This window comes from Erinaceus europaeus, chromosome 17, assembly GCF_950295315.1.
Source record: "Erinaceus europaeus chromosome 17, mEriEur2.1, whole genome shotgun sequence".
NCBI lineage: Eukaryota > Metazoa > Chordata > Mammalia > Eulipotyphla > Erinaceidae > Erinaceus > Erinaceus europaeus.
Genome location: NC_080178.1, coordinates 64,679,626 through 64,701,204, shown reverse-complemented (window position 1 = coordinate 64,701,204; position 21,579 = coordinate 64,679,626). Strand labels below are relative to the sequence as shown.

Here is a 21,579-nt window from a genome sequence, read left to right as displayed (position 1 = left end):
GCACGTGGCACAAAGCGCACAGGCTGGCGTAAGGATCCCAGTTTGAGACCCTGGTTCCCCACCTGCGGGGAGCGGGAGGGGGGAGTCACTTCACAAGCGGTGAAGCAGGTCTGCAGGTGTCTGTCTCTCTCTTCCCCTCTCTGTCTCCCCATCTCTCTCCATTGCTCTCTGTCCTATCCAACAACAACAACAACAACAACAATGACGACGACAACAAGGGCAACAACAACAACAACAAAAATAATAGCAGTTTCTTTCAGAAAACACTAAGATAGGTACTTGAATCCTACCCACTGACCAATACACTTTTCAAAAGAATGCCATTTAAGGACCCCTGGGGAGATGGTTCAGCAAGATGCTGGCATCACACACAGAAGGGTGGGTACCCTGGGATTGGGACTGAATTGACAAGGGTCACACCTGAGCGTGGGGTTCAGGGGGCAGGAGGTCCACAGATGGTGACAGTGCTGTAGTCTCTCCTCTCCCCCTCAAAACTAGTGACAACAGTAAATAGGAATCTGGGATGGGAAGGTCACTCAGCAGTTCTATATGGCCACCTGTCAGGGGTTTGAGTCATCCCCTGGTGACACAGTAAAGTAAGGAGATGCATCAAACACACACACTCTCATACACTCACATGCTGTCAATGATCTTGATGAAGATCCTGCAGTCCTGGAGCTGCTGCACATTCTCCACAGGGTCAGCTATACGCAGGCTGTTTACCTGTGAGACAAAGGGCAGAGTCAGGTGAGAACCCCAGCTTGCTTCTTTCACACATGCTGACAATCATCCTCTGCTCATCACGCATGCCTGCACCTGTAGGATGCAGACACGAAGGAAGAGATGATTCTGGAACTTCTGATTCGGCAAAGAAATGCTGCTGTGTCCACATATCCAGCAACGGCCACCTGAGTGCTGCCTTCAGCTTCTCCTAGGATGCTCGGGCACAATGGACATACCTTGATTCTGGAAGATACCAGCAACCCTCCTCGCATCTCAAGAGGAACCTGACTGCTGGAGGTTGAAGGCAGCGAGGTGGGGGTGCGGTCTTCATATTAACCTATGTATCCTTTGAACTACAAACCTTTGTAGACCAACTTTTATTTTTTACAAGTTGTTTTAATATTTTCTATTTATTTTATTTTTGAGAGAGATGCAGAGTGAAAGAAACACCAGAGCACCACTCAGCTCTGGTTTATGATGGTGCGGGGGATTGAACCTGAGATTTTGGAGCCTCAGGCGTGAGAGTGTCTTGGCATAACCATTATTGCTATCTCCTCCGCCTCATTTAGCTCAATTTTTATTACAGCACTTGTTATCTCTCACTTAAAAAACCTATTCAAGGTCTATAAAAGTATCACATAAATTTAATATACTCCTGCAAATATACAGGAGTATGTTTGGGGTTTTTTTTTTAAGTATTTTATTTAATTTTCGAGAGAGATACAGAGATAGAAAGACACAGAAACACCAGAGCACTGCTCAGCTCTGGCTTATGGTGGTTCAGGGGATTGAACCTGGAACTTCAGAGCTATCTTCCTGGCCCCTGTATTTTAAATTTTTCAGACATGGGAGTTGGACGCTAGCGCAGCGGGTTCAGTACATGTGGCGTGGAAGCACAGGGACCGGCGTAAGGATCCCAATTCGAGCCCCTGGCTCCCACAGTCGCTTCACAGGAGGTGAAGCAGGTCTGTAGGTGTCTATCTTTCTCTTCACCTCTTTTGTCTTCCCCTCCTCTCTCCATTTCTCTCTGTCCTATCCTACAATAACTACAACAATACATTTTTTAAAATATTTATTTATTCCCTTTTTGTTGCCCTTGTAGTTATTATTGGTGTATAGGACAGAAAGAAATGGAGAGAGGAGGGGAAGACAGAGAGGGGGAGAGAAAGACAGACACCTGCAGACCTGCTTCCAGCCTGTGAAGCAACTCCCCTGCAGGTGGGAAGCCGGGGGCTCGAACCGGGATCCTATGGAAGTTCTTACGCTTTGAGCCACGAGCACTTAACCCGCTGCACTACTCCCTGACTCCCTCTCAGTATCTTTTATTTGAGTGCTCTGGCTTTGCTCTTTCCCTCCTGTTAAACAATCTCAAGAAATAAGACGACTCTTCAGTATATATATTATAGTGGCCCAAGGTTCACACAATGCAGTGGTAGAATATCAGATCTCAATACATATGATTCTGCGGCCCGGCAGGTAGCACAGTGGATAAACACTGGATTAAAAGCATAAGGTCCAGAGTTCAATCCCCAGAACTGTGTGTGCCAGAGAGATGCTCTGATTTCTCTCTCTCCTCTTCTCTCATAGTAAATAACACCCCCCCAAAAAAAAAAAAAAGGGGGTAAGATCCTGAACTCAACCCCCATTATGGCGTTCTGGCTTTCTTTTGCTCTCACTCCCATGTTAATAAATGTTTTTAATAATAATAATAATAATAATAATAATAATAATAATAATAATAATAATAATAATACAGCAGTTGGGGAAATAAACTTGATAGAAAATGGGACTTGCTTGCCTGAGACTCCCGGTTAGAGCTACAGAAATATAAGTATCAGAGCAGTGCCCTGGCTCCTCTATTTCACATGAAATTCATAAAATAAATCATGTACTGGGGGAGGCTTCACTGTTGTCTTTTCTTCTCTCTGTCTTCCTGTCTCTATATTTCTCTTTCTACCTGAAAAGGCTGGGCCAGAATGGCGAAGTCCCAGGGATGACCAAAAAATTAAATGATGTTACATATAAAAATAAGTATTGGGAGTCAGGCGGTAGTGCAGCGGGTTAAGCACACGTGGCGCAAAGCACAAGGAGTAAGGATCCAGGTTCGAGCTCCTGTCTCCCCAACTGCAGGGGAGTCGCTTCACAGGCGGTGAAGCAGGTGTGCAGGTGTCTGTCTTTCTCTCCCCGTCTTTCCCTCCTCTCTCCATTTCTCTCTGTCCTATCCAACAACGACAACAATAACAACTATAACAACAATAAAACAACAAGGGCAACAAAAGGGAAAATAAATAAATAAATAAATAAATAAACAAGCTAATTTTTCAGGAACCAGGAGACAGCCTACTCTGTAAAACATATACCTTGCTGTGTCTAAAACCCTAAACTTAAACCTTGGCACACATAGACCTATAATCGACCTATAAAGCCACCCAGGCAACATTTCAACAAGAATACCCCATTGTTTTGACTGAGCAGTCATAAGCTTTAAAGATGGGTCACAGAACTATACCTTATCTGTAATTTTGAATCTCCAGTGTTTCCCCATATGCAAAAGCAACTATTGTTGTTTATTCTTTTCTGTAATGTTAGTAGTCTGCATGAGGAGGAGGAGGAGGAGGAGGAGGAGGAGGAGAAAAACACCAAGAGTAGGGCAGGGACAGATAGTGTATATAGTGGTTATGAAAAGACTTCCATGCCTGGTGCTCCAAGGTCCCAGGTTCAATCCCCTGCATCACTAGAAGTCACAGCTGAGCAGTGTTCTGGTGTTTAAAAAAAAAAAAAAAAAAGGTAGAGAGCAGGAGTACACACACGAGGCCTTGGAACCGTGTTAGTTAAGGTGGTGCTCTCGTGTCTCTCACTAAAAAAAAAAAAAAAAAAAAGTATTGGGTTGTCAGAAAAGACATGGCATTTTTTTCCTATGCAAAAATGCACTGTGACTTTTTCAATAACTCAGTAGAGCTGTGGGGGCAGAGAGAGAATTCCCCAATAACATAACCACACTGCCATGTACACTGACACAGGTTTGAGCCCCAGCACCTGTGACATACGAGGTGCTATGACAATGAAGGAAGCTTCAGAGCACTGGTGACTCCATTCCTCTCTCTCTGTGTCAATGGGAATGGGGGGGGGTACGGGTGGGGGCGCACCTGGTTAGGTGCTCACATTACAGTGCACAAGGACCCAGGTACAGCCCCTGACCCCCACCTGCAGGGGGAAGCTTCATGAGCAGTGAAGCAGGGCTGCAGGTGTCAGTCTCTCTCCCTATCTCCCCCTCCCCTCTCAATTTCTGTCTCTATCCAATAATAAATAAAAATATTTAAAAAAAAACAAAAACAAGTGGCTTGGAGCAGTTGCATTACACATTTATTAAATGATTTATATATATATATTATATCATTATTCTTCACCAAAATCCTCGAGGTACTAAAATAAGGTGCTGAGAGGCTGAGTACCCTATCCTGGCTCACACGGGCTGTCTGACATCAAGACCCAAGTTTGTAAACAGTAGTTGAGAGAACATTCTAGAATCTCTTCTGTTTTTTCTCTGTGGCTTCTGGTTTTTAATGCAGTACATGACAATGAACCCAGGGCCTCCATGTGCACACTGCAACTGAGTTCAAGCCAGCTTTTTCATTGTTTTTTACTGAGAGGGAAAGTGAGAGAAAGCCCACAGCATAACTCCACCATCAGGGGAGCTCCCCAGTGTGCGCCACGATACTCCCATAAGGAGATGGGGCTCAAGGCTAGGGCCTCACACACCAACTCTACTGGCTGCGCTGTTTACTAGCTCAGATCATCCAGGTCTTTTTATTATTTAATGCACTTGCCTTTTTCAGGACACACACACACACACACACACACACACACACACACACACACAGTCAGTACATACACAATTTCACTGTTCCAGGTTACTTTTTTTTTTCCATTCAGATAGAAAAACAATGGTGCGGAGGGTAGATAGCATAATGGTTATGCAAACAGACTCTCATACCTGAGGCTCCAAAGTCCCAGGTTCAATCCCCCCACACAGAGCTGAACAGGGCTCTGGTAAAAAAAAATTTAAAAAATAAAGGAGGGGGAGAAACAGAAAAAAAAAAAAAAAAAAAAAAAAGGAAGGAAGGAAGGAAGGAAGGAAAGGTGGAAAAGAGAGGGAGCCATCACAGCTTCAGAGCTTCTTCCAGTGTTACAGTGCCATCTATATGGTGGCGGGGCTTGAACTTGGACACAGGGCAAAGCAGCTCTCTATGGCCCCTGGCCTTTTTTTTAATTTTTTAAAAATATTTTATTTATTCCCTTTTGTTGCCCTTGTTTTTAATTGCTGTAGTTATTATTGTTGTCGTTGTTGTTGGATAGGACAGAGAGAAATGGAGAGAGGAGGGGAAGACAGAGAGGGGGAGAGAAAGATAGACACCTGCAGACCTGCTTCACCACCTGTGAAGCGACTCCCCTGCAGGTGGGGAGCCGGGGTTCGAACCGGGATCCTTATGCCGGTCCTTGTGCTTTGCGCCACCTGCGCTTAGCCCGCTGCACTACAGCCCGACTCCCTTTTTTTTTTTTTTTAAGATTTATTTCAGAGAAGCTCTTCTAAGCTACATACATACTCTGAAGGTATTATCAGTAACAGCATCATCAGAAATACTAACAGGAAAAAAAAAAAAAAAGAGGAAAGCAAATGAAACCTATATACTTGGCTTGTAAACGAGAAGCCCTACAGAGTCTGGATCCCTGTAAAACTCCTTCCAGGGAGGAGGGCAGCAGCACAGCGGGTTAAATGTATTTCAACATGGCGCAAAGCGCAAGTACTTGCTCAAGGATCTCAGTTCCCAGCCCCGGCTCCCCACCTGCAGGGGAGTCGCTTCAAAGGCGGTGAAGCAGGTCTGCAGGTGTCTATCTTTCTCTCCCCCTCTCTGTCTTCCCATCCTCTCTCCACTTCTCTCTGTCCTATCCAACAACAATGACATTTTGTTGAAATACATTCAACAAAACCAAAGATTCCTGGGGCAAGGGCAGTAACTCAGCCTTGAGTTCAGCAAAGGTCTGGTTCTTCCACTCTTTCCAAATACATCAGTTTGTTGTTGTTTGACGGTACAGATAGAAATTGAGAGGGGGAGAGTTGGGCAGTAGCGCAGCAGGATAAGTGCACGTGGCACGAAGCGCAAGGACCAGCGTAAGGATCCCAGTTCAAGCCCCGGCTCCCCACCTTCAGGGGAATCGCTTCACAGGCGGTGAAGCAGGTCTGCAGGTGTCTTTCTCTCCCCCTCTGGGTCTTCCGCTCCTCTCTCTATTTCTCTCTGTCCTATCCAACAACGATGACATCAATAACAACAATAACAACAACAACAACAACCCGAGGGCAACAAAAGGGAATAAATAAATTAAGTATTTTTCAAAAGTTAAAAATAAAAAAAGAAATTTAGAGGGAAGGTGGAGATAGGGAGAAAGAGATACCTGCAGCTCTGCTTCACCACCTATGAAGCCTCATCCCGCAGGTGGAGACCGGGGGCTCAAACCTGCATCCTTGTGTCTGGTAACATGAGTGCTCAATTGGGTGTGCCAACACCCGGCATCTATTAATTTAGTTTTTTCAAAATGTGCCCCAGAGTTTAGCAACAAAGGCATGAGTCACCACTCACCCAGGATAGAAGTGCAGCTGCCCGGGTAGCATGAAGCGTCATCTTGGTGATAACCGTCAGTCACCCCAGACCACCTGGAACCCAAGAGAAGAACAGATAATAGTAATCAGCTACTTACAACAGAGGAGAGAAGGCACAGCTCCATGTATCAGATCCGAGCAGCTGAGAAATCATTCCTCATTCAACAGCTACCCCACACCAAGGCTCTGTGGGACTTCGAGAAAGCTCAAGCACTCGCTTTCGCTCTGGAGCTGTCACCTCAGAGCTAGCGAATCCTGCACTTAACTCAGCGTCCACCAGCTCTACACACAGTTTCATGGGAAACACAATGCTACTCTTTTTCATTTCTTTTCTTCTATAAAAGCTGTGTTTTTATTGGTTTACAATACTAGCTGAGATGTTTAGAAAACACATACACTCCCCATCACCAAAATTCCTGGGTCATCACACCGAATGGAACCTTCCACCTACCTGTACGTGTCTTCCTGCCACCCTTATCCCACACGCCCTCTGATAATTACCAGTCAAGGAGTCCGTTTCATTACTGTTTTATACACTTATTTTAGTTCTTTTTATTTCACTATGAATAAAGGAGTTGCTTTTCACGTAACAAAGTGACTTCCGGTTCCATCTTATTTTGTCTTGAAAGAAACAGTTTCATCATTTTTAATGGTGAACTAACATGATACGACATTCAAAGCTGGCCTTTAACCCTCCTCTTAAAAGAGACATGATGAGGGTGGGGGTACAGTGTAATGGTTATGCAAAGAAACTTACATGCCTGAGGCTCTCAAGTTCTAGGTTCAATCCCCCACAGTGCCATAAGCCAGAGCTGAGCAATGCTCTGGTTAAAAAAAAAAGAGACATGATGCTCTCAAAGCTTGGACCAGACATCCTCCCACCCCCACGCCCCAGACAGATCTGGGTCTGAAATCCATGAAACCATGATTTTATGACCTTGGCAAAGTAATCTAATGACCTTTTTTCAGTCTGTTTCTTCACCTGCAAAATGAGACCAGCAAACATCTCTCTAGGATACTAAGATGCTTAAAGATAAAGCAGAGAGAGCAAATAGCGAAGAATATCATTAAAAAATACCAGGAGAGGCTGCTTAGGAGGTTGCGTGATGGTCCCAGTAATGTCAGTTTTGCAAACACTGGATCCCTGGCTCTGAATATGCCACAACGATGCCCTGGCTCTCTAGCCTCTCTCAGAGATAAATAATAAAAGTAAAATACCAAGCCAAGTCCATCTTTCGTTAAATGTACAATGGGATCTGCAACAGTACTGGATTTGGGTTCATACAATCATGGTATTCAAACGTGTTATTTAGGGCAAGGGAGATATAAGAAGGGTTATGCAAAAAACTTTGATGCCTGAAGCTCTGGATCCCAGGTTCAATCCCCAGCAACACCATTAAGCCAGAGCTGAGAAATCCAATGCTAGGGCAGAGGATAGACAGCATAATGGTTACGCAAAGAGACTCCCTTGCCTGAGGCTCTAAAGTCCCCAGGTTCAATCCCCCCCCCCACCATAAGCCAGAGCTGAGCAGTGCCCTGGTAAAAAATAAAAGGAAGAAAAAAAGAAAATCTACTAATATTTTTAAATGGGCTTAAAAACTGATTATTAGGGAGTCGGGCTGTAGCGCAGCAGATTAAGTGCAGTAGCGCAAAGCGCAAGGACCAGCTCAGGGATCCCGGTTCAAGCCCCGGCTCCCCACCTGCAGGGGCGTCTCTTCACAGGCGGTGAAGCAGGTCTGCAGGTGTCTGTCTTTCTCTCCCCCTCTCTGTCTTCCCCTCCTCTCTCTATTTCTCTCTGTCCTATCCAACAACGACGACAACAGTAATAACTACAATAATAAAACAAGGGCAACAAAAGGGAATATATAAATAAAATAAATATTTTTTAAAAACTGATTATTATTCTTTAAAAAAAAAGATGTTGAGGGTGCTGGGCAGTAGCTCAGTGGGTTAAGTGCATATGGCTGTGCATATGGCTCGAAGCATAAGGACCATCATAAGGATACTGGTTCGAGCCCCTGGCTCCCCATCTGCAGGTGGGTCGCCTCACAAGTGGTGAAGCAGGTCTGCAGGTGTCTATCTCTCTCTCCTTCTCTGTCCTTTGTCTCCCCCATCTCTCTCGATTTCTGTCTTATCCAACAATAGTACTAACAACAATAATAATAACAACAATAAATAAGGGCAACAAAAGATAAAAAAGATTAATAAAATTGTAAAAAAAATTAAAGTTAGAAAAAGCTGTTGATTTCTTGCCCCCCCCCCCAACAATAGAATAACTAAATCTTTGAGGAATATCTCAAAACTCTGGATTTCCCCTGTGGTGACCCCAGCAGGAGTCTGGGACTATTAGCATACAAATGACCACCTGGAGGAGGTGCTTCAGAGAAGGTAATGTATAAAAGCAGGGACTTGGAGCACATGAATCTCTTTGGCTGCTGCTGCTGCTTCTGGAAACTCTGGATTTACACAGCCCCCCCAAATGTCTAAGACATAGTTCAAATGGTGGACTGGAGAGAGCCAAATCCAATTCTGGTACAGAGCCCATGAGACATTTAATGAAAAGTAATACTTGGCCCGGTACTCTTACTCCTGATTTCCCTTCCTATTGGGAATTAGCCATCTGCCTGCCAACCTGCTTAAGAGACCACAGACTTGATGACTAAATATTCCCCAACACCTCTTAGCAGCCCCCATAATTCTCCAGGGGAGTGATCAGCCCCGCCCACCACCTAATATACACTCAGCCGCTATGACTGTGGAAGGAACAAGAATAGTTAAAAACCACTTCACCTCCAGCTCTTCCCATACTTTAGAACCTTTTATATCAATGTGGGGATAAGAAATCATTCTTGCTCCCCAGGATAAGATGCCACCCCCCCTTCCTCCTGGAGAAACTAGAAGTCAGCAGCTGAGGGCCCAGCTCCCCCCACCCACACACACACACACAGTCTGAGGAGAGGGCCCTGGAGCACCAGCCCTCCCAGGGTAGCCCCAGGGGCCTCGGGAGTGCAGGCTCTGTCTTTTCACCATAAGCGCCCCCCCAGTCTCATTCTTTCTAAAATAAAGGTCTCAAATGATTCCTTTAAAAAATGAGAGTCCACTTCACTCCTGTGAGAATGCCATACATCAGAAAAGGTAACAGCAGCAAATGCTGGAGAGGGTGTGGGGTCAAAGGAGCCCTCCTATACTGCTGGTGGGAATGTCAATTGGTCCAGCCTCTGTGGAGAACTCTCAGAAGGCTAGAAATGGACCTACCCTATGACCCTGCAATTCCTCTCCTGGGGATATATCCTAAGGAACCCAACACACCCATCCAAAAAGATCTGTGTACACATATGTTCTTGGCAGCACAATTTGTAATAGCCAAAACCTGGAAGCAACCCAGGTGTCCAACAACAGATGAGTGGCTGAGCAAGTTGTGGTCTATATACACAATGGAATACTACTCAGCTATTAAAAATGGTGACTTCACCATTTTCAGCCGATCTTGGATGGACCTTGAAAAAAATCATGTTGAGTGAAATAAGTCAGAAACAGAAGGATGAATATGGGATGATCTCACTCTCAGGCAGAAGTTGAAAAACAAGATCAGAAAAGAAAACACAAGTAGAACCTGAACTGGAATTGGCATATCGCACCAAAGTAAAAGACTCTGAGGTGGGGGTTGGTGGGAAGAATACAGGTCCATGAAGGATGATAGAGGACCTAGTGGGGGTTGTATTGTTTATATGGGAAACTGGGGAATGTTAAGCATGTACAAACTATTGTATTTACTGTTGAATGTAAAACATTAATTCCCCAATAAAGAAATTTTTAAAAAAAGGGAAAAAAATGAAAGAGATAAGAAAGGAAATTATTCTTTTTTTCAGTATTTTTTTATTTATTCCCTTTTGTTACCCTTGTTGTTTTACTGTTGTAGCTATTGTAATTGATGTCATCATTGTAGGAAAGAACAGAGAGAAATGGAGAGAGGAGTGGAAGATTCGAGAGGGAGAGAAAAGATAGACACCTGCAGACCTGCTTCACTGCCTGTGAAGCGACCCCCCTGCAGGTGGGGAGCCTGGGGGCTCCAACCAGGATCCTCACTCCAGTCCTTGCGTTTCATGCCACGTGCGCTTAACCTGCTGCACTACCACCTGACTCCCCAATAAATTATTCTTGCCCATAAGTTACTGCCATTGTAGACATAAACAAACAAATAAATAAGTTAATTAATTAATTTAAATAAATAGGGAGTCGGGCAGTAGTGCAGCGGGTTAAGCGCACGTGGCGCAAAGTGCAGGGACCAGCGGAAGGATCACGCCCCCGCAGCTCCCTACCTGTAGGGGAGTCGCTTCACAAGTGAAGATCTGCAGGTATCAATCTTTCTCTCCCCTCTCTGTCTTCCCCTCCTCTCTCCATTTCTCTCTGTCCTATCCAACAACGATGACATCAAGAACAATAATGACCACAACAATAAAACAACGGCAACAACAGGGAAAATAAATAAATAAATAATAAACAGTGGTAAGTGTGTTCATTCACTCCCCATCATCTCTCTCTCTCTTTCACATTTATATGACAACATTCCATTGTCTCTAAGTTCACTCTGCTTATCAGAAAATCAAAAGGGTCATTTTCTTGGCCCCTATGTATGTTCATCCAGTGCTGGGGCTATATGGGAAATGGGAGACAATGGCATGGCTTGCGCCTTTGAGAGATTTATAGCAGGATAGAGGTAAAATTAAACATTCAAGAAGACTGTGACCCAGGAGTCGGTACAGTGAACAGAGTGCTGGACTTCAAGCACAAGGTTCCAAGTTCAGTTTCCAACAGCACATGTTCCAGAGTGACCTGCTGCTTCTCCCTCATTAATTAATAAAAACACCTTTAAAACTTAGATGAAGGAGTCTGGCGGTATCACGGCGGGTTAAGCACACGTGGCACGAAGAGCAAGGACCGGCTAATGATCCTGGTTCGAACCCCCTGGCTCCCCACCTGCAGGGGAGTTGCTTCACATGCGGTGAAGCAGGTCTGCAGGTGTCTACCTTTCTCTCCTCCTCTGTCTTCCCCTCCTCTCTCCATTTCTCTCTGTCCTGTCCAACAACGACATCAATAACAACAACAACTACAACAATAAAACAAGGGCAACAAAAGGGAATAAATAAATTTAAAAAACAACAAACACTTAGATGAGGTGCTGGGAGGTGGTGCAAACAGTCAAGTGCACAAGGCACTGTGTGAGAGGCCCCTGGCTAGAGCCTCCGATGCCCAAGTATAGGGGGAAGCTTCACAAGAGTGAACAGGCTGCAGGTGTACCTTGCCCTCTCTTGCCCTATTTCTCTGTCTAAATTATTTGTCTATCTAAATTTTTTTTTTAAAGTCTCTGGGAGTGGTGAATTGGCACTGAAAGCCAGTGATAAATCTGCTGGCAAAAAAAAAGCATTATATGAAACACTAAACATCAATATAAAATAATTTAATGGTAAACAAAACTAAATGCTAATTAGATGCATCCTAGCAAAAAAAAAAAAAAACATGGATTCCACCTGCCATATATCAACACTGCAGTCTTAGAAATGAGTCAATTCACCTGGGTTTTGGCCAGAGTGACTGAAGTAATTGAGGGAACTCTCTCACAGGCAGAAGAGCTAAAGGACCTTTGGGCCCTGGATGATTCCCCCCACATGGCCTACCCACTGCCTGCCTGCCCAGCTCCCCGGGGCCGGCGGGTGTGAAGGGACAAGAGCTCAAACAGGAAGGATATGGCAAAAGGGGCTTTTCTGGCGGCCAGTCAATCTAACACTGGGAGTGGGGTGGGGCCTGGGTAGTGGCGCACCCAGTTGGTGCACATGTTACCTTGTAATCTTGGTTCGTTATAGAGTTCCCCACCTGCAGGATGGAAGAGCTTCACAAGCACTGAAGCAGGTCTGCAGCTGTCTTTCTCTCGCCAGCTCTATCTGCTCTCCTCCCTCCCAATTTCTCTGTCCTATCTTTAAAAAAAAAAAAAAAAGGCAGTGTGGGGGAGGGAGCTTGTCACTCGGATCTCTGGATCTGTCATGGCAGACACCAAACATCATTGACAACCCTGGTGGCAATTAAAACAAAAAAGGAAGGAAGGAGATAGGAACTACTCAGTTCTTGTAGAGAAAATGCTCTACTTGGGCTTCTTATAAAGGGGACAGAGCAGGAGGGTCTGAGCTATTCAGGAATAAGCAAAAGGAGGCAGGATCCGCACCTCCCACTCATCTTCACTGAGGATCAACACTTCAGCCCGGAAGTTGTATTTGCAACCGGAGGTAGATCTTGCCCCCGCTCCCCCCCCCCAGATTCCACAGCTGTGATGCTAAAAATGACCTGAGGTTTAACCCAATCACCTCCTTTCATCTGAGGAAAAACATACAAGCCTGATGTCCACCCAGGGGAGCCTGTCTAAAACTAGTTCCACCATTCAAGGAGGCTCAAGGCAAGGCCAACTGCCTCCTCAGGCACAGAAACAGAAGGAACTCCAGAAGGACTTTGTCAGTTCATAAAAGGGCACTCACCCAGAGACAAGACTCTAGAAAGGAAAAAAGCACATATATATTTCCAGCCACTTGCGCTTCTCCAGGTAATGAATGACTGAAGTAGCCGCGTAGCTAGTCTTCCGCACGGGAACTACAGCTTTAAGCAGGTCTTGGCTTGGAACCCAAGGGCTCCCAGCCAGAGCACCATCCCCCCACCCTCCCCCTGAAATCTGACGCAGGCCCCACCCTGAAGACTGAGTGGTGGTGATGGAAAAACAGATCCCTTCACTGTGGTCTGCAACCATTTCACAGCGGGATCTACAGAGAGCCACCCCAGCTGCCAGGCACACACCTGTGTAGACCCAGCCCCCTCGCCATCAGCAAACAAACAAAGCAGGCCAGCCGAGGGCATCTTCAGAGTTCTCAGTACCCGGGCCAGGTGGAGGTGCACCTGGTTGAGGGCACACATTACACTACACAAAGACACAGGTTCAAGCCTCTGGTCTCCACCTGCAAGGGGGAAGCTTCCCAAGTGGTGAAACAGTGCTGCAGGTGTCGGTCTCTCTCCCTCTTAATCTCCATGTCCCCTTTTCAATTTGTCTCTAGCCAAAATAAAGATTAAAAAAAAAAAAAGTTCTCAATACCTGAGTAAGAAGTGTCCCCAAAACCTCAGCAGCTTCACTGAGATGAAAAGAATTCCTGTTTCCTGAGCTCAAGAAACAGACAGAAGCAGCTAAAGACCCCACATCATCGATACATTTTTAAAGCTAATGTAAATTTATACACTAACACGTTGAGCCAATGTCCCTATTTACAGTCACTTATGTTTCCACAGAAGATACCAAGTTTAAGAAGAAGAAAAAAAGTGACACTCAAGAGACTCAAGTTACCTGGCCTGCAATCCATCTAACAATATTTTACCAACCATCTAGCCTGAACCTTCTCTGGGCCTTAAAGGGTTAAAACCTAGCCGGCTCCTACCAGGGCTGAAGTTAATGCAAACCACCTGCTCAGATGCAAGGACCAGGACCGGAGGGTTCAGATTGCTTAGCTCAGGGTCTGTTCTGGAAAAGCTGTGATTTTAGGGCTTGACCAAGTAATAAGTCAAAGGCCAGAGGCTCTCTCCTTACCCCACCCCCACGCTGTGTGCCAGCTCCTTCTAAGATGGTCTTTTACCACTTGCCAGAATATATAGGCCCTACCTCAAGATAACATCAAAGTGACCTTTGGCCAGAGAGCTGTTATGCTGGACTGGTCGATCTCTCTGCCTTACCTCGGCTGAACTGTGGTTCTCCGGTGCTAGCTCCCACTCCTAGAATTTCCTGCACAAAGCCCGAACTCCCACCTCAAAGGGTCCTCCCCCATCCCTGCACTGCTCTCTCCCTTATGGTTTCAGCGGCCCACAGGCTCACAGCTCAAAAGGGAAATGACAGTCCATCTTTGCATCCATGCTCAATGACAAGGTTTATCACCACTTATCCAGTAACACTCGTGACGTGCCTGTAAGAATTCCATGTGCTGTTTACCCTGTTTCGAAATTGTACATTACTTGAGAAAGACCAGCCTGTGTAGTGTGAGGGACGGAACCCGAGCGCCATGCACGCACGTCCTGCGTTCCACCCACTGAACCACCTCCTTGGCCAGCTGCACCTTCACTTTTCTAAACCACCACCAGCACCACCAGCACCACCAGCACCCGAAGACACCCCGGTGTTGGGGAGGGAGGCAGTGACGGTACAGGCAAACATCCCAGGCCTCGCCGGGTAGTTTCCAGGGGGAAGGGCCCAGTGAACGCCAAGCTATGTCACTAGACTAAGTCGTCCTAAGGAACATGAGAAACACCGTGATGGCACGTCCCTCCCATAGCTTAGTGAAGATAAAGGGCCCAGGGCACGGCCGCTCCAACACAGGCCAAGGGGGTAAAACGCACCCTGTACCTGCGGACGTCAGGCTGGTCTGAGCGCAGTGGCCTGCGGCCTCCTCTCTCCACCGAGACCCCCTCGGGAGCCTCGAATTCCCGGGCTTGGGAAGCGGCCCGCTGCTGCCTGTCCCCTCCCCGAGCTCGCGTCTGGTCAGAGCCGGACCTGGGGCCTAAGCCGCGCTGCGCCGGGGAGCGCCCTCCGCCCTCCGCCCTCCGCCGCGCGCCCCGGCCTCGCCGGGGGATGGAGGCGCCGCCGCGCCGTCGGCGCACACGCTCCCCCTGAACAAAACGCGGCGACCAGGCCGAGAGGAGCCCCGCGGGCCGGCGCCCGGATGTCGGCAGGCGCCCGTCCCGCGCCGCCGCCGCCACCGCCGCCGTGTTTACTGGCGCCCGCCGCGCCCCCTCGGGATGGCGGAGCGCGGAGCCCCGGCCTCCGCCGCCCCCCTCGCCCCGGTCTGAACGGAACCCGGGGAGCGCGCGAGCTCGGGGGGAGGGCACGACTCGGCGCCGGGCCTTACCAGACTCCTCCAGCCAAGGGGTCTACAGGGCTTCATCCGCCATGAGCACGTAAATCTCGAAAGGAGAGGAGGGGGGCCGGTGGAAAGTAACCCCACACACAAAAGAAAAGTTGTTGGTTTTCTCCTCCGCGGCCTGGCAGCGGCGGCGCTGCAGGCTGACAGCCAGAAGTGCGTCACGGCCGCAGTCTCTCCGCTTAAAGGCGCAGCGGCCGCTCGGGCGCCGGGGGAGGGGCTGCGGGGCGCGCGTCCTCGCCGCGGGCAGAGCAGGGGAGCGGGCCCCGCAGGCTGCGCCTCGGCGCACACAAAGCCCGTCCCGGCCTCGCAAGGCCGGGCTCCTCCCCGCCCCCGCCCCCGCCCCCACCCCCACCCCGGGGCCCCGGCCCACGGGACCCGGAGGGCAGGCCCGCGCGGTGCTGTGCGGTGCTGGCCAGCTATGGCCTCCGCCGGCCGACCGGGGAATGGCCGCCCGAACTCCGGCCCGAGTCCCTCCACACCCCGGGGCTCTGCGGCCTCCTCCAGGCTGTGAAGATGTCTGACTCAGAAAACAAAACTACTCACCTGACAGGTGTCAGGAACCCCTCGCGTACTTGCACTTCACCGGGAACACTAAGCACCTACTATGTGCGAGTGCTGCCACCAGATGCTGAGGCCACACAAGACTGAATTCATCGTGTGCACGGAGCTAGTTTACAACTCCACAAGAGAAGAGGGGCCTGACTCAGAAATGTGCCTCAAGAATCTGCTAACTCGCACAGAAAGCTGCGAAGAGCAGCCGGGGAGCGGCGCAGTGGAGACAGCGGTGGGCTGGGTGGGCTGGGAGCAGGGAGGCCCCTCGTTGACAGCCGGCACCGCATGCCTTAGTTTTCCCTGTTTACTCTTTCACACACGCTCTTTCTCGTTAACAAATAAAATTTAAAAGATATAAGGAAAAAGCGACCAACAAAGTAGAGACGGGTTACGAAAACAAAGTAAGGGAGTCGGGCGGTAGCGCAGCGGGTTAAGCGCAGGTGGCGCAAAGCGCAAGGACCTGAGTAAGGATCCCGGTTCGAACCCCGGTTCCCCACCTGCAGGGGAGTCGCTTCACAGGCGGTGAAGCAGGTCTGCAGGTGTCTATCAGAAATCTCTCCCCCTCTCTGTCTTCCCCTCCTCTCTCCATTCCTCTCTGTCCTATCCAACAAAGACATCAATAACAACAACAATAATAACTACAACAATGAAACATCAAGGGCAACAAAAGGGAATAAATAAAATATAAAAAAAGAAAAGGTAAAATTTTGATTTTAAGGTTTCATTTTTAGTTAAAATCATTATCCTTCTCATTTCATTTTAGTTAAATTCATTTTAGTTTAATGTGGATCTCATTGTTAGATGTCCCATGTTTATAGGAACCATTAAGAAGAAAAGCAGAAGGGTGGGAGTACAGCATAATGGGTCTGCAAAAAGACTTTCATGCCTGAGGCTCAAGTCCCAGGTTCAATCCCCCACACCTCTATAAGCCAGAGCTGTGCAGTGCTCTGGTTAAAAAAGAAAAGAAAAGCAGATGAGGTGTGGGAGTAGTAGAAGGGGGAGTTAAGGTTAGGAAGTTGGAGAATCTTGAACTTCAACCAAGAAGTTGAACAAAAGCTTGAAAATGTGGGGGCACACAAGGACCCGTGCAAGGATCCCAGGTTCGAGCCCCCAGCTTCCCACCTGCAAGGGGGTCGCCTCACAAGTGCTGAAGCAGGTCTGCAGGTGTCTGTCTTTCTCCCCCCTTGTCTTCCCCTCCTCTCTCCATTTCTCTCTGTCCTATCCAACAACAACAAAACAAGGGCAACAAAAGGGGGAAGAAAAAAAAAAAGCTTGAAAATGTATTGTATCAAACATTCATTTCATAGAGAGAATACTGTTCAGATCTGACATAGGGTGGTGCCAGGGATTGAATCTGGTTCCTTTGGGACCTCAAACATCTAAATATCTTACTGCACTGCTATTCTAGCTATCTCCCCAACCTCAATCCCAAAAAGGGGGGGGGGGAGTATGAGAGAAACAAAAGCACCTCTCTGGCATATGCAATGGTAGGAATCAAACCCAGGGCCTCATGCAACCAAATTCTGAGCTCAATCTGCTGAGCCACCTCTTCAGCCACTGAACACTTCGTTTTGTTGCTTGCATTTAACAGACACGCACAATGAACGGTAATTATTCTGATACATAAATGAATGAGGCTGGCAGCAGAGAGGTGAGTCAGAAAGCTGCCACAACAGACATAAGGAGAAGATAGGTAGTGAGGACATGGAGGAAGGGAAAGGGATTGAAGGAAGTACAGAGACAGGAAGTAGAAGGAAGAAACTAGAGAGAGGAAACAGTAGATGGCTAGGGCAACAGAGAAACCATATACAGAATTAAATTAAGTGGGGAGCTGATCTAGATCATATCTGCAGAGGGAATAAATGTGTAAACAGAAACCAGCTAAGACACTGTTCAACTGGATTAATGAATGCATATTAATTCATTAGTCTTGGGAAATTTCCTTAGTGGGCTGAGATAGCTCACCCGGTAGGATATCTGCCTTGCCAGCACCAGGGGGAAGCTCTAGTATTGTGGTATCTTTCCCTGTCTATTATGAACTGGAGGAGGAGGAGGAAGAGGAGGAGGAGGAATAGTCTAGGAAGGAGGAATAAAATCACACATATATGAGGCTCTGGACAAGCAAAAAAAGAAAAAAAAAATCCCTTAGAGAAGTGACCATAGAAGAGGAATCTGAATCCGACAAACTTGCTAAGTGGCTAGGCTTGTAAAGCAAAGGGGGTGCTACCCCTAAGCACTGCAGTCTGTGTGTGTGTGTGGGTGGGGGTGGGGAGGGCAGTGTAGGTCTGTCAGGCAGGCTGCTGTGAGCTCCTTTCAAGATCACAGAGCCACTGAAAGTCAGACTGCAGCAGGCTGCTGTGTGGCAAATCACCTCTGAGCCTCATACATGTGTGAGGTAAAAGAAGGATAAAGAGAAGGACGCACTCAGTATTTTGGATTTTTTTTTTCTTTTTAATCATTCTGACTCTGGATTTTCCTTAAGGTTCAGCTCAAATCTAAACTATCCAAATATTTAATATATATTTAAATATAACAGTGGTTTGTCCTGTCAGGAGTGAGATTCTAGACTTTCTATACCTTATGTTACTTTAAAAATGTATGTATTCTGCATTTAGAAGCTGCTTGCTTTAACTGTACGTGCACAAGTCTTGTTTTTGTATCTAGAATGTACATTTCTCAAGGATATAACCAGTTTCCTCCCTTTCTGACTCTCTTCCCTACAACCCCCCCCCCACACACACACACCTAGTTCCTTAGTTCCTTGACTATTCCACTGAACTACACCTGTGGGTCTTCTAATTCAGACTTCTGGCCAGAGAAGGACTGGGCAGTGTAGGGGTGGGGTGGGTGTGTGTGTGTGTGTGTGTGTGTGTGTGTGGAGGGGTGTCACACCAAGGCTCAGCGCTACAGAGACCTTCCATCCTAGTCATGTGCTTTCCCCAGACCCTAAAGCTTTCCCAAACAATCAGCAGGGAGGTGAGTACTTTTTTTTAAATTTTTTTAAAATTTTATTTATTTATTCCCTTTTGTTGCCCTTTCCCAAACAATCAGCAGGGAGGTGAGTACTTTTTTTTAAATTTTTTTAAAATTTTATTTATTTATTCCCTTTTGTTGCCCTTGTTGTTTTATTGTTGTAGTTATTATTGTTGTTGTCATCGTTGCTGGATAGGACAGAGAGAAATGGAGAGAGGAGGGGAAGACAGAGAGGGGGAGAGAAAGACAGACACCTGCAGACCTGCTTCACCGCCTGTGAAGCGACTCCCCTGCAGGTGGGGAGCCGGGGTTCGAACCAGGATCCTTATCCCGATGGGAGGTGAGTACTTTGCATGGTAGCAATTGCTGCTAGCAGAAACAGAAGCTTGTTTCAAAGAAACACCATGAAAGCAAAAACCAAAGTTTTTCCAGAAAAGCAATGACTGGCACTGTCCACTTCTCAGGTAATGTATGAAGTGAAAACAGGAGGCAGGCCTGCTAAACTCATCCTGGCCACATCTGGCATTAAGTGAGCCCTGAAGCTCTGGGAAGCAAGACAGAATTGATAAAATGTCTACAAGAGGCCCCCACCACTTCCCCACCTTAGTTCTAAGACAACAGTCCGGGCCATGCAGCCTCAGACTAGCTGAACTCTCCATGGAATCTCTTCAAAGTCGCCAAGCTTTGGGCCTGCTCTTTAGGACAGCCCAGGGGAGCAGAGCAGTTACAGTCACTCCCCTCAGCCAGCAGCCTCAGAACTTCCACACCCCTCCTCCCAACCACAAAGTTCCGGCTTGATTTCATAGTCCCTGCTCACTGTCCTCAAAAGACTGGGACAGGAGTGGTGAAATCCTTTTTTAAAGGAAGGGAAATGAAAGAAAGCTAGGTGAAAATATGGCAAACGACTAGCACAGAATTTGGGATTCAGACAGACTGGCGCTGGGGTGTGGAGGACAGAGAGCATCAGGCAGTACGTACATGGGTCTGCAGCTTTCTATCAGTTAAACCACAGATGTTAAATAGCTTATGTCATTAGTATTCTATAAAGTCTAAACAAACAAAAGACTGAGAAGTGGCTCAAGCACAAGATCCAAGTACAATCCCTGGAATTACATGTGCCAGAGTGATGCCTTGGTTTGTTCTCTCTCTCTCTCTCTCTCTCTCTCTCTCATGCTAATAAAAAATAAATAAATAAATAAAGCAAGCTTTTTGTTTTGTTTCATTGTTTTATTTTCCCTTTTGTTGCCCTTGTTTTTCATTGTTGTTATAGTTATTGTTGTTATTGATGGGACAGAGAGAAATGGAGAGAAAGACAGACACCCGCAGACCTGCTTCACCACCTGTGAAGTGACTCCCCAGCAGGTGAGGAACAGGGGGCTCGAACAGGGATCCTTACGCCGGTGCTTGTGCTTTGCGCCACGTGCGCTTCTGCCTGACTCCCTGTTTTGTTTCATTTTTTTAAGCAGACTAGGAGGTTGCAGTTTCCAAGCCAGCTCTGGCATGGTCGCATTTGGACTCAAATAACTCACCTAGCATTCAGGAACTCCCATGACCCGGCCCCTGCTTTACCGTCTAGAGTCCTAAACCCTTCAACCTTGCCAGGCTAGTCTTCTCACTTGTCCTCCGAAGCACCTCTGAGCAGCCTATCCCAGCCAGGCAGGGAAGCTGCAGACCGGGGCCCAATCACCTTCCGCCTCTCGGTCCCCGCGGGCCCTCTCACACACAAGAGATGATGGCAGCAAAACTGCTCTTACAAGTCCACTCCTCTATGCAATGCCCTCTGGTCTTCCTTCTGCGCTTGATGTCCTGGCATAATAAATACCTAAAGCCTATCATTACTGCTATTATGGCCCCTGTTGTAATTATCAGCTGACATTTAATGAATATGCGGTACGTGCCAAGCAGTATGCTAAACACTTCTCATGCTTTATTTTGCATAATCCTCATAATAACCCAATGACACAACAATCCAAATACTATGATTGCTCCTATTTTACGGAAAAGAAAAGTGAGAATTAGAAAGATTGAATACCCTGCCTAAGGTCACACAGTAAGTGATGGAATAAGTATTTGAGCCCAGCTGGTCTATCCCCAGAGTCCATCCCCTTGCATGGTCATCTTGTCTACTCCTCAGGACAATGTTAGATAGGCTCTGTTTTTATTTTTAAAGATGAAACCTGAGGCTCTGGAGTTAAAAGTGACTTAGCATATAAGTAGTGAGTTATCTGTCCTCTACATTATCCTCTAAAGATCTTTTTTAAAAAAATTTATTCCCTTTTGTTGCCCTTGTTTTCTTGTTGTTGTTATTGATGTTGTTGTTGTTGGATAGGACAGAGAGAAATGGAGAGAGGAGGGGAAGACAGAGGGGAAGAGAAAGATAAGACACCTGCAGACCTGCTTCACTGCCTGTGAAGCGACTCAGGTGGGGAGCCGGGGCTCAAACTGAGATCTTTACTCCAGTCCTTGCACTTTGCGCCACGTGCGCTTAACCCACTGCACTACCGCCAGGCTCCCTCCTCTAAAGATCTTAACAAAATAATCACAGGTGGCACAGCAGGTTAGAGTACAGGCACAGGGCTCGCATTCAACCCCAGTACCATGTGTGCTGGACTGATACTATGGTTCTTTCTCAGCATTTCTCTCTTCCTCACTCTCTCCCATTAATAAAGGAATAAATCTTCTTTAAAAAAATAATAAAGGCAATATTGAATGAATAAAAGCCTGCACATATTCAGT

At 47.0% G+C, this 21,579-nt stretch overlaps 1 protein-coding gene across 5 annotated transcripts in view; it reads right to left on the bottom strand.

Annotated features, from left to right (window-relative positions):
- Positions 1-21,579, bottom strand: part of NUMA1 (nuclear mitotic apparatus protein 1) — a 65,966-nt gene that overhangs the window by 24,049 nt on the left and 20,338 nt on the right. For 3 of the 5 annotated variants that reach the window (XM_016190168.2, XM_016190169.2, XM_060176893.1), the window contains exons 1-3: positions 15,304-15,440; positions 6,360-6,433; positions 638-723 (exon numbers count right to left, since the gene is read on the bottom strand). In XM_016190168.2, coding sequence (XP_016045654.2) covers positions 638-723; positions 6,360-6,401 — 128 coding nt within the window. In that variant the 5' untranslated portion in view covers positions 6,402-6,433; positions 15,304-15,440. Of the gene's footprint in view, positions 1-637; positions 724-6,359; positions 6,434-15,303; positions 15,441-21,579 lie in introns of those variants that run through there. The other 2 variants (XM_060176891.1, XM_060176892.1) reach the window with 1 other exon arrangement.